General features: G+C 39.0%; 1 protein-coding gene across 1 annotated transcript in view; it reads left to right on the forward strand.

The window, feature by feature from the left end:
* The window catches only part of LOC132400527 (venom phosphodiesterase 2-like), a 116,620-nt gene extending 109,364 nt beyond the window's left edge, over window positions 1-7,256 (forward strand). The window contains exons 22-24 of the mRNA XM_059981568.1: window positions 2,026-2,158; window positions 5,075-5,231; window positions 6,812-7,256. Of these exons, the coding sequence (XP_059837551.1) occupies window positions 2,026-2,158; window positions 5,075-5,231; window positions 6,812-6,982 (461 nt within the window). The 3' untranslated portion in view covers window positions 6,983-7,256. The remainder of the gene's footprint in view (window positions 1-2,025; window positions 2,159-5,074; window positions 5,232-6,811) is intronic.
* Window positions 7,257-12,756: the final 5,500 nt, after the last annotated feature.

The following is a 12,756-nucleotide window of genomic DNA, read 5'->3' on the forward strand; positions in this document are numbered from 1 at the left end:
AATAATTCTGAATTATCTCTTTCCTAATGTGTTTTCTTTATCTCTAATTACTAGATCTCACCACTTGTAAGTTCAGAACTGTTGCTGATTACTTATTGTCTTATTAAACAGTTAGCTTTTGACAATTGGCTGCTATATGATCATTTGTACATTTCATTAAATAGTTAGCAACACTTGTTAGAGGTCAAAGGAATTTCAATTAATAGTTGTGTCTGCCTTTCATTACAACACTAAGAAGTACTGCCATTTTACACTAGCTCCTTGCATACTGTAAAGTGTTGCTGAATAATAAAACTGCCTTCAACTACAGCTGCTCTGGGACTGGAGTTATCTATCTGCCTAGCTTTAGAAAGCGGGGAAATTGTTGAACGAAGGCAGAATAGCTATTATTTTACTGCATCTTAATTTGAACTCAAGTTGGATGTGCTTCATATAGAGGCAAAATCTTAGTATAATCTCAGCCATATAATTGTAATATTAATACAAACAGGTTATAATGAATGGTACAGACCAAAAGAATTATTCAAGTTGGCCATTTTAAATTCCATTTCTAATATACTGAACATTCTTTCCTGCTGCCCAAATGGCTCATTTATGCATGTAAGGAAATCTAATTTGAGATGCAAATATTGAAAGAGACCTTGATTGGAGAATCAAAACATGAATCAGTACAGATAGAAGCCATTTGTTCGACCTGTGTCCTTACTGTCGCATTGATAGAAAAATGCTATTAACTGCAACTGTTTACCCCCATCTTTTCGGTGCTGAATCTGGTTCTATCACCCTTTAAAATGGTGAATGCCAGAATAAAATGAAGAAAGATTAAGAAGATTGAAGTAAGCATTTCGTGGTTACAGCAATGGACCAGATAGGCTGAGTATTCTCTTCAGGATGCAACAAATGTAAAACATAAGATGAATATTACTGCAAAAAGTTAAATCTTTTTAAGTCCTCTCACAGCCAGGCAAGATACTAGCATGTAGGTATAAATCTGACGGAGAGGGCCAGTCCTTTATACTGAGCAAAATATTCAAATTTATAGATCAGTTTTGCTCACTATAACATTGGCAGGGTGTGAGAACTTTGTCCCAGGATCTGCAAGAAGGCTGTAGTGGGGGGTGACAGCGAGCCACTTTACTCTGCACACTGCCTTCCATATCTAAATAATCTTAGGGTGACATTTGTTTTCTTTTCCATGGCACAAAGTTTAAACCTTGACAAAACTTGCACTCCTCCTTCTTCTCTTTCTCCCATTGCCCACTCTCATCTCCAATCAAATTCCTTCTTCTCCAGCCCTTGACCTTTCCCACTCGCTTGGCTTCATCTATCACCTTCCAGCTAACCTCCTCCCCCTCCCATCCACCTTTTTATTCTGGCATCCTCCCCCTCCCTTCTGAGTCCCCTAAAGCCCGAAACGTTGACTGTTTATTCATTTCCATAGATGCTGCCCGACCTGCTGAGTTCCTCCAACAGTTTGTATGTGTTGCTTTGGGTTTCCAGCACCTGTAGACTTCCTTGTGTTTAAAACTTGCACACTGTCTAGTTAATAAGACCCTGAATTTTCTTTTAAAAACAAAAAATGCCCACTGAATAAAGCAGGCAGACTTGAATGACCTATTTTTGATGAGAACAAGGCAGTTAAGTATTTTCAAGCTGCTACCACACTGCACTTGTTAATATCTGTGTCACTGGAACCCAGCTGCCTAGAATCTGTGCAATCTATGTGAGTTAATTTTCAAATGGACATCTGATGAAGATGCTTCTTTTTGTGTGGTGATATCTCAATGGTTTCAGAGACTGGTACAGGTTATATTTTGAGTTGCATGTGAGGGGAATTACAGGTGGTGATTCTAATTGTGTGGACCAAGGCAATAGAAATTTAGTCTCAATTGTTGTTCCTGATTATTGTGAAATAAAAACGACACATGACGATTACCTGGATCATGAAGAGCTTGAGCGTTGTTATTCTTCTCTAGATAATAAATGCTGAATGAAGAGAGAAATTCTTGTTTTGTTATTTGACAGAGATATGGGATTACTTCCAAAATGTTTTGTTGGTGAAGTATGCACAACGAAGAAATGGTATCAATGTGATCAGTGGACCAGTGTTTGATTTTGATTTCAATGGACGGTTTGATACCCCCAATATTATTGCAGAGTAAGTGGTTTTTAATACTTCCACCGACACCAAGGTTTCACAGGTTCCCCGTGCCTTAACACAAATGGCCAACATACTCTGGCCTTGATAGATTTCATACTAGACCTTGATGAATTAGTTGTGATTCACGAAACTCCAGTGATTCCCACTTTAGGCAACCCTGCCAAAACTGTATTGAAAGTAGTGGAATTTCAGAATCCTGCGGAATAAGCAACCAATCAGACTGGGTGACCATTCTGAAAAGCAAATTGCGTAGTTCCATTTTATTTTCCCTTTTCCATTATAGTTTACCATTTTTGTATGGAACCCTCAATTTAATTCTTTATTGCTTGTTCTGCACAGTGATAAAATAGTGAGGGAGGCAGCTTCTCTAAACTTTAAACAAAGAATGGTGTTTTTAGTTATCTTTGGAATGACCTTTGATCTTGACCCTCTCTTGGCAGAGGGAACATCCTCACTTTAATCATTCAAAGTCTGTACAGAATCTGAGGGAATCACAATACACAAGATGGTCCTTAGACTCGAGCCAAACTAACCCAAAACTCTGTTCATAACAGAGGTTAAGGTATTGCAAATGGTTGTCCAGGTACCGTTGTTGTGTGAGTTAAGTCACTGGAGAGAAGTATTTGTAGACATGGAGCAGCCTTTTTATTTGACAAAGTGAAATACAGTAGGCATCAGGTGGATACCCCTTTGGGGAGGGTAGGGAGGTCTGCTTAGCCCAACACTATAAAACATTTTTTGTGCTAAAGATCGAAGAAAAATTCAGGACAATTCAAACAAATCCACATTTACAATGCTTCCTTTGAATTACACACCCTCTTTCACACCTCCTTTCTTCATGCCCATACTACAGACACCCAAATAGACACAAATAACAAATTTAAATTATTGTTCAGAGTTGCATTTTAGATTTAATCTTCAATGCATATTCAGATCTGAAGGTTATTCACTGAAGTCAATGTTCACTTTACGAGGGGTGATTGATAAGTTTGTGGCCATAAGGTAGAAGGAGCCAATTTTAGAAAACCTAGCACATTTATTTTTCAACATAGTTCCCTCCTACATTTATACACTTAGTCCAGCGGTCGTGGAGCATTCGGATCTTGGACCTCCAGAAAGTGTCCACAACAGGGGTGATTGATAATTTCGTGGCCTGAGGTAGAAGGAGATGAGCTATACAGCTCTCTTTATGTGCACATGCAGTTCAACTCTGAGTGATTATGCAGAAAGTTTGAAGTTAATAACTCATCAGGGATAATTGATAAGTTCGTGGCCTAAGGTAGAAGGAGATGAGTCTTGTAGGCACACTTGCCAATCTCCACCTCATGCTCTTTGGGCCTAGTGTTCTTGTTTTGTAAAGATCCCTCACCCCCACTTCTGCTGAAGCTCAGTTAGCTATTAACATCTCCAAAATATGCAATTTACCTGCAAAATTTGTAGCATTTACTACATCTAATTAGGATATTCCTTCATATACTTAGATCTTGATTAATTTACTGAAAATGAGCTGATCAAGTTACCCTTCCCATCACATATTAAATACTTCTGCATATGCAAATCTAGGAGAAACCAGATTTTAAATTATTGAGTATTTTATAAAAGATCATTTTACTTGATTCACTGGGTAGATTAGTCGGTTCCTTAAAAATCTGTACCCATTTCATTGTTCTCAGAACCAACCTGAGTACTCAAAAGTTAGTGAAACTTCTGATGATTGTTAGTTTGGCTTGGTCAGTGGATAGTTATTTGGATTAGGCCAATACCCAGAATGCCGTTTGTGAAAATGGCTCAAGTGGGAAACTGATTATGTAATTTCTGTTAATCTCTGATTGCACTAGTTCTAGGAAATAATGCTGGAAAATAAAGTGAAACTATATGGGAAAGGTCAGTTTTGAGACCTGTTTTTCATTACGTATGTAAGTGATTTGGATATAGATGTAGATGGGATAATAAGCAAGTTTGTTGATGATACTAAATTAGGGGCTCTTGTGGAGAGTGAAGCAGGTTACAATGAATTGCAAAGAGATTTTGATCAGTTAGGGAGACATGCTGAAGAATGGCAAATGAGTTCAACTTGGGTAAGTGTGAGGTGATGCCTTTTGGACAGTCAAACCAGTGAATGGTAGGGCACTGACAGATGTTGTGGAACAGAGGCACTAGGAGTCCAAGTACACAGTTCACTGAATGCAGCTGCACAATTAGACAGAGTGGTGAAGGCAGCTTTTAGTGTGCTGGGCTTCATCAGTCAGTACATTGAGCTTAGGAGTAGGGGCATTATGTTGCTTACAAGTCTGCATGCAGAGTTTTAGTCACCCAGTTGTAGGCAAGATACTGTCAAGCTAGAGAGAGTGCATGAAAGATTTACAAGGATGTTGCCTGGACTAGTGGGCCCGAGTTATAGGGAGAGGTTGGCCACATGGGATCTTTTATTTCCTGGACTGCATGAAGAGGAGTGACTCAAGAGGTTTGTAAAATCACGAGGGGATGGATAAGGTGGCTGCTCATAGTCTTTTCCCCAGGGTTAGTGAGCCCAGAAATAGAGGGCACAGATACAAGATAAGAGGGGAGAGATTTCAAAGGGACACAGGAGGCAACTTTGAACAGAGAGTAGTGAGCTGCCAGGGGAAATAGTTGAGGTGAGTACAACTGCCACATTTTAAAAGAAGTATTTGGATAGGTACATGGAAAAGAAAGGCTTGGAAGGTTATGGGCTGAATGTGCAGAACTGGAACTAGCAGGACAGATGCGCTGGTTGACAAGGACCAGATGGGCTGAGGGGCCTCTTCCCTGTGCTCTATTACTCTGTGTTAGAGGAAATGGACTAAATTGTTATGTACCCAGCATACAATGAAAGCTGACTAATGGAATGTTTCTGTAACAAGTTACTTTTTGTTTATACAACTTGTTTTGAAGGAATACCAAGGATGTGCACAGCCCGATCCCAACTCATTACTTCATAGTGCTTACCAACTGCAAGAACAGAGCGCAAAGCCCCCTGCAGTGCAAGGACTCACTGGAGGCACTGGCTTTCATTCTGCCTCACAGACCTGACAACAGTGAAAGCTGCGCAGTAAGTAAAACTTTAAAAAAAAATCACAGATAGAAACAGGTGGCAGTTACCTGCAGCTTGAGAACAAACTAGTGTTTTTAAATTAATGTACTGTAAATACTGCGAGAGTTTAGCTTTATCTTTTCAGTGTGTCCATGTTGTCAGTTAAATACAACACAGTATAACATAACTGATAATAACTTTGTTGAACGACTGTAGTAATCACAATTAGTTCAAATAATTCAAAGATTCACCATGTAATTTCAAACAAGACTCATTTAATTCTTTAGTTTACTTTAACAACTTACGGAACATACCATTTGTATTCTGATAAGATCCACTCTTGATGAATCTAGCCAGGGTTCAGTCTTGGGAAGTTTTTCTGAGTCCTTGACTTAGAGTTATTATCTTCAATGGTTGAGCTCCAGAGAAACTGCTGCTGGTATGCTTTTCCAACCCTTACTTACGTATCTACCAAACATCACTTGTTCTTTGTCATTGATGCAGCTGTAAGGCACTCTTCCCTCTGCTAGCCTGCGGGTCACCATTGAACAAGGTGTTACACCTGCTTAGCCCCTGATCAGGGTCATGTGAGCCCGTGGGAGCCGGTGGTGGATGGTCGCACGAGTAGCTGGTGCATATCACAAGTCCTAGTTACCCTGGTTATGGAAGTGTAAATGCAATGGAACAATTCACCACATTCATTACATATTTGATGTATTTTTAAATTTCAGATGATTTGCAAGAAAGTGGAGTTAGTTCCTGGCAAGTTTTTTAAAAAAAAAACATGGTTAACGCCAGACAGACACTCTCTAAAGAGTATTGATAATGGCTGGGACCACTTGGCTTGTGAAGACACTGCTCAGAAGAAGGCAATGGCAAACCACTTCTGTAGAAAAATTTGCCAAGGACAGTTGCTCATGTCATATGACACAGCACATAATGATGATGATTCCATACCTTACTCATACAAATACCCCTCTTTAACTCCAAATTCCTGCTCGTTCCGTTGTACAATTTCTTCACCCATTTGCTACCTTAATTATCAGAATGGTTTTGTTACATATTAAATCATATTTTCAACAAAAACGTCAGTCTCCAAAGAAACATTACCATGTGCTTATCCTGTCCTTTAGATAGCTCACAGTGACATGTTTATAATGGGGTAGTTTGGAGGGGTGTAAAGTTGGGCCAGCACTGGACTTTGAAACAGGTGGTCTTGAGTTCACATTCTGCTGGGTCCCAACCTGGGCAGCAGCAGTATCTGCGCGGAAGAAAGGCCTGGTAATCTACTTCCGTATCTTGCCACGAAAACCGAATAGACAACTACACTGTTTAGGGTCGCCCTGAGTTAACAATGACTCAACAGCACTCAACAACAGCAGCAAAGTTTGTCTTGGCTATGTTCTTATTAAGACTATGTTCACTTTGTTCTGTGATTCCCAACATCCTTTCCAATTCCTGATGGGATACTTAGCATCACTCTGACTGTCGCACTCAGAGTCTATGAAGAGATGATCAGGAGATTTTATTTTCCTACTATGCTTTCGGGTGAATGTGTGCATGGTGGCTGGATTGATGAATTCTGTGCTCTTTGGCAGGATGGCAAAAATGAATCCCAGTGGGTTGAAGAGCGAATCTGGGCTCACCGAGCCCGGGTGCGGGATGTGGAGCTGATCACTGGGCTTGATTTTTATCAGGAAAGAAGGCAGCCAGTCCCAGAGATATTACAGTTGAAAACGTATCTACCGAAAATTGAAGATCAGATGTGATTAAGTGCCTTGTTCATAGTATTAGTGTTTTTCTAACATTTTGTTCATGCAGAAATGGAATTTGGTATGCAGTGCACTTAAGGCTTTTGAAAATAGGTACAGGTGGCACCTGAGGATGGTAGAGTGCAGAAAAGACAATGGAAGTGTAAATGCAACGGAACAATTCACCACATTTGTTATATATTTGACGTATTTTATAATTTCAGATGGTTTTTAAAATGTGAAGGTATGTTATTGCCTGTCAAGTTTTTTTTTTAAAAAACACAATTGTACAGCAAGAATGAGATTAAAACTCCAGTGGAAAAATTGGATTGAGATTTACCACATGCTGACATTTGGCATAAAGATTTAAACCTGTATTTCTAATGCTACTTGGAGGATCTAAACAAGCTGACACAAAATGTAATGTATTGTTTTATGTAACCAGATCTATAAAAGGGAATAATTTCTACATTTGCACTTTCAGGAACAGTGTTATATAATGATTTATTATAACTGCAACTTTCACAACTACAAGATTTGATGTTAACATTTCTACAGAGCGATTATGTTACATTTTAACTTCCAGGTTAGCTGATACTCAGTTGTTCACTTTAGTGTTGTCCTGATCAATTTCTGTCATCTTTTTATGTGTCCCTTTCTTTCTAAAGAATTGTGAACAGGACTGGTGTTTGAACCAGTCCCACCAGTGGGGTGGGAGATAATTGACGGAGGAGAGTGCAGTGGACATTCGCGTGGAGAGTTATCACTGGAGGGGATAGTGTACTCAAATCTGTATAACCATATAACAATCACAGCACGGAAACAGGCTATCTCGGCCCTTCTAGTCCATGCCGAACGCTTACTCTCGCCTAGTCCCATCTACCTGCACTCAGCCCATAACCCTCCAATCCTTTCCTGTCCATATATCTATCCATTTTTTTAAAATGACAAAATAGGACCTGCCTCTACCACTTCTACTGGAAGCTCGTTCCATACAGCTACCACTCTGTGAGTAAAGAAGTGCCCCCTCATGTTACAGCTAAACTTTTGCCCCTTAATTCTCAATTCATGTCCTCTTGTTTGAATCTCCCCTACTCTCAATGGAAAAATCCTATCCATGTCAACTCTATCCATCCCCCTCATAATTGTAAATACCTCTGTCGTCCCCCCTCAACCTTCTATGCTCCAACTTGTTCAACTTTTCCCTGTATCTTAGGTGCTGAAACCCAGGTAACATTCTAGTAAATCTCCTCTGTACTCTCTCTATTTTGTTGACATCTTTCCTATAATTCGGTGACCAGAACTGTACACAGTACTCCAAGTTTGGCCTCACCAATGCCTTGTACAATTTTAACATTACATCCCAACTCCTATACTCAATGCTCTGATTTATAAAGGCCAGCATATCAAAAACTTTCTTCACCACCCTATCCACATGAGATTCCACCTTCAGGGAACTATGCACCATTATTCCTAGATCACTCTTTTCTACTGCATTCCTCAATGCCTTATCATTTACCATGTATGTCCTATTTTGATTATTCCTACCAAAATGTAGCATCTCACACTTATCAGCATTAAACTCCATCTGCCATCATTCAGCCCACTCTTCTAACTGGCCTAAATCTTTCTGCAAGCTTTGAAAACCTACTTCATTATCCTCAACGCCACCAATCTTAGTATCATCTAACCTTTTGAATTTTGAAAAATGAGAGATGATCTCACGGAAACATACAAAATTCTCACAGTACAACTTCGCTGGTCGTTTCATTTGAAGAATTTGCTAGTATTGTATTGAGCAAAGACCAATATGATGAATTGTTTTCAGCTATCCAAGCTTTTTGTTATAAAACTGTATTGGAGGTCTCAGTATCTCTTTGTCAAAGATAGTAAACGTGACTGTGAATTTCATAAGATCAGCTTCCGTTAATGTAGGATTAACAATTGAGTTTCTTCTACACTTCCAGCTTGAAGAAAATCATGGTTGTTTTACTTTCTTCATTCATAGATTTTTAAATCAAGTTTGAGAAAAGATGTAATTGTTTTCTCATGCTAGCTAATATAGTAATTTTATAAAGTCTGTGATTTAATGTGACGAAATTAACCTTAATACTTGAGCATCTAATTTTTATAATGTTATTGTACTATCTAGTTGTACAATTATAATTCTGTTAAACAAATATTCCATCTTTATTGGTCTATTCTTATTGGTTGGGCCATTGCAGTTCCTACGTTGTCTAATTTTACTGCCTGCTTATTCTGCCATACACTTGATAGATACATTTCAATCATTTAGTTTTAGTATACATTTCATTGTTCGAAGAAATTCTGTGCTAAGATCAAGCTGCAGACTAAATGAATCATTGCTGCGAAAGCAATGGAAGTAGAATTTTCGTTTCTGTTAAATAATGGAAACCCAACCTAAATTACATGGCTTGAGTTCCAGGAATGAGAAATTTGAGCTGTGTCTTTCCTTTATGTAAATTGGAATTGGTCTATTATTGTCACAGTACCAAGATAACAGGGAGAAGCTGGTCTTGCAGATAAACTCATTGCTCAATGCTTTGAGGTGGTACAAGATAAAGCAATAGTAGAATGCAGAATTAAGTGTTACAGCTACAGAGAAAGTGCAGTGAGGTAGATTGTGAGGTTAAAATCCATCTTAACATACTAGGAAACAGTTTAATAGTCCTATTACAGGAGAGTAGAGGCTGCCCTTGAGACAGATGGTACAAATTTTAGTGCTTTTTTATCCTCAGTCCGATGGGAGAATGGAGGAAGTCCAGGGGTCTTTGCTCCCTGCTTTACTGAGGCAGTGAGAAGCTTAGACAGAACCCATAAAGCTGAAGCTGGTTTCTGTGATGTGCTCAGCTTTGTCCACAACTCTATGGTTTCTTGTAGTCACATCCACACCAAGACATTATGCATCCAGATAGGATGCTTTCTATGGTGCACAGATTAAAAATCAGTGAGGGTCTTCAGCCTCCTGAGGAAGTAGAGAACGTTGGTGAGCTGTCTTTGCCATGGCATCTACATGGCTGGACCAGGACAGGCTATTAGTGAGATTCACACCTAGGAATAATCTTTTTACATGAAGCTCTTGACTCTCTCAAATTCAGCATTGTTTATATTAAAAGAGCATGTGCATCACCCCCTTCCTGAAGTCAATGTCGAGCTCTTCTGTTTTGCTGACCATCGCCTGTACCTTTGGAACAGCGTTCACCCATCTTCTAGGACTGACTGACCCATGTTCAAATGCAGTTCACGTGGAACCTTTCTCCACCATGCCGGAGGCTGTTCACCTGCTGCAGATATGAGTACAGCCGGGCACGGGAGTTCACCAGATGCCGCCGGAATCACGTAGATGCCATGACCTTGTGGGAAAGTTGTTGTCATGACACCACGTCACTAAGCTCTTTACCTCCTTTTTGTACATAAATTCATTATTATCTGCAAAATTGTTGATGGAATGAGAGCAGAATCTCATCATGCAGTATGAGTGTACGGGGAGCAGAGTAGTGGGCTGAGGATGAAAGCTTGTTGAGCACCTGTGTTGAGAATAATAATGGCAGAAGTGTCCCTCACAATCTTTATTGATTATGGCTCCATCTTAAATAAATCCTGCAATGTAGTCAGAACTGTACATGGGAACATTGGCATCACAGTCAGCATGGACAAGATGGGCCAAACTACCCTAATTACATTTGCCTGTGTTAGGCTTGTATCCTCCTGCTTCTTCTCTTTCTAAACACCTCTCCAAATGCCATTTAAAATGTTGCAAATGATTGTGTCTACCAGCATACCTGGAAGTTTGCTTTCATTAACCATTATTTTTGGATAAAGGAGATCTGAGTGGCAAATTTCAGTTTTTCACCTCCTACATTAAACCTAAAAGCCCTCTATTTTTAGACTGCCCTACCCTGGGAAAAAGGCAGACTATATCGCCTATCTATGCCTCTCAATTTTATAAACCTAAAATTGGGTGGCATGGTAGCATAGTTCCTTACAGCACCCGTGACCTGGGTTCAATTCCCGCTGCTGCCTGTAAGGAGTTTGTAAGTTCTCCCCATGGCTGTGTCAGTTTCCTCTGAGTGCTCTGGTCTCCTCCCACAGTTCAAAGACCTACTGCTGGGTAGGTTAATTGGTCATTGTAAATAGTCCCATGATCAGGCTAGGATTAAATCACGCGACTGATGACTAGATGGTGAGGCTTGATGGGCTGGAGGGCCTATTCCACACTGTTTCTAAATAAATAAATCTATAAGTATACTATCTGTAACTATAGTCCGATGCTCTAGGCAACATTCTGTTAAGTCTCTTCTGCCCTCTCTCTTAATGATACCACACGCTTTCTGTAGAGCAACAACCTGAATTGTACACATTATTCCAAGTACAACTGAACTAATGTTTTCTTTCTTTCTTTTTTCTTTTTCAATCTTTTTATTAATATCAACATGATAAGATTAGTACATAGATAATGGGATTACAAACTTACAAAATTAAAATGAACATAAAAGGATACACAAGCAATAAGTACAATATAGTTAAGTCTTCCCAAATCATGAATGATACAAATATCATATAAACGAAACAAAAAAAAACTAGGTAAATCATGTTGGAAAAAAAACACAAAAGAGAAAAAGAAAAAAAAATTAATACCCTAAGAAAAACTAAACTAAGAAACTAACCACTGACTATTAAGGAAAAAAAAGGAAAAAAAATGGGCTGTTTATAGTATCTATAAAAAAAATTACAAAATAATCAGTGTCCACAACTCCGATCCTCTCGATATATAGTCAAAACCAGAAAAACAAATAGGATTGGAACAGGGTCAAATTACATGATGTGAAAATATTGAATAAATGGCCTCCAAATCTTTTCAAATTTAATAGAAGGGTCATATATGACACTTCTAATTTTCTCCAAATTTAGACATAACATAGTTTGAGAAAACCAATGAAATACGATAGGGGGATTAATTTCTTTCCAGTTCAACAAAATAGTTCTAGCCATTAATGTAAGAAATGCAATCATCCGACACGCAGAAGAAGATAAATGGATTGACTCCATCATTGGTAAACCAAAGATTGCAGTGATAGGATGAGGTTGTAAATCAATGTTCAACACCATAGAAATAATATCAAAAATGTCTTTCCAATATTTTTTCAAAAGCGTACATGACCAAAACATATGAGTTAAAGAAGCTATGTCAGAATGACATCTGACACATATAGGATTTATATGGGAATAAAAAGGAGCCAATTTATCCATAGACATATAAAGCCCTGTGCACAACTTTAAACTGTATCAATGGATATTTAGCACATATAGAGGATAACCATATAACAATCACAGCACGGAAACAGGCCATCACGGCCCTCCTAGTCCGTGCCGAACTCTTAATCTCACCTAGTCCCACCTACCCGCACTCAGCCCATAACCCTCCACTCCTTTCCTGTCCATATACCCATCCAATTATACCTTAAATGACACAACTGAACTGGCCTCTACTACTTCTACAGGAAGCTCATTCCACACAGCTATCACTCTCTGAGTAAAGAAATACCCCCCCATGTTTCCCTTAAATTTCTGCCCCCTAACTCTCAAATCATGTCCTCTCGTTTGAATCTCCCCTACTCTCAATAGAAACAGCCTATTCACGTCAACTCTATCTATCCCTCTCAAAATTTTAAATACCTCGATCAAATCCCCCCTCAACCTTCTACGCTCCAATGAATAGAGACCTAACTTGTTCAACCTTTCTCTGTAACTTAAGTGCTGAAACCCAGGTA

The sequence above is a fragment of the Hypanus sabinus genome, chromosome 10, assembly GCF_030144855.1.
Source record: "Hypanus sabinus isolate sHypSab1 chromosome 10, sHypSab1.hap1, whole genome shotgun sequence".
In the NCBI taxonomy this organism is placed as follows: Eukaryota; Metazoa; Chordata; class Chondrichthyes; order Myliobatiformes; family Dasyatidae; genus Hypanus; species Hypanus sabinus.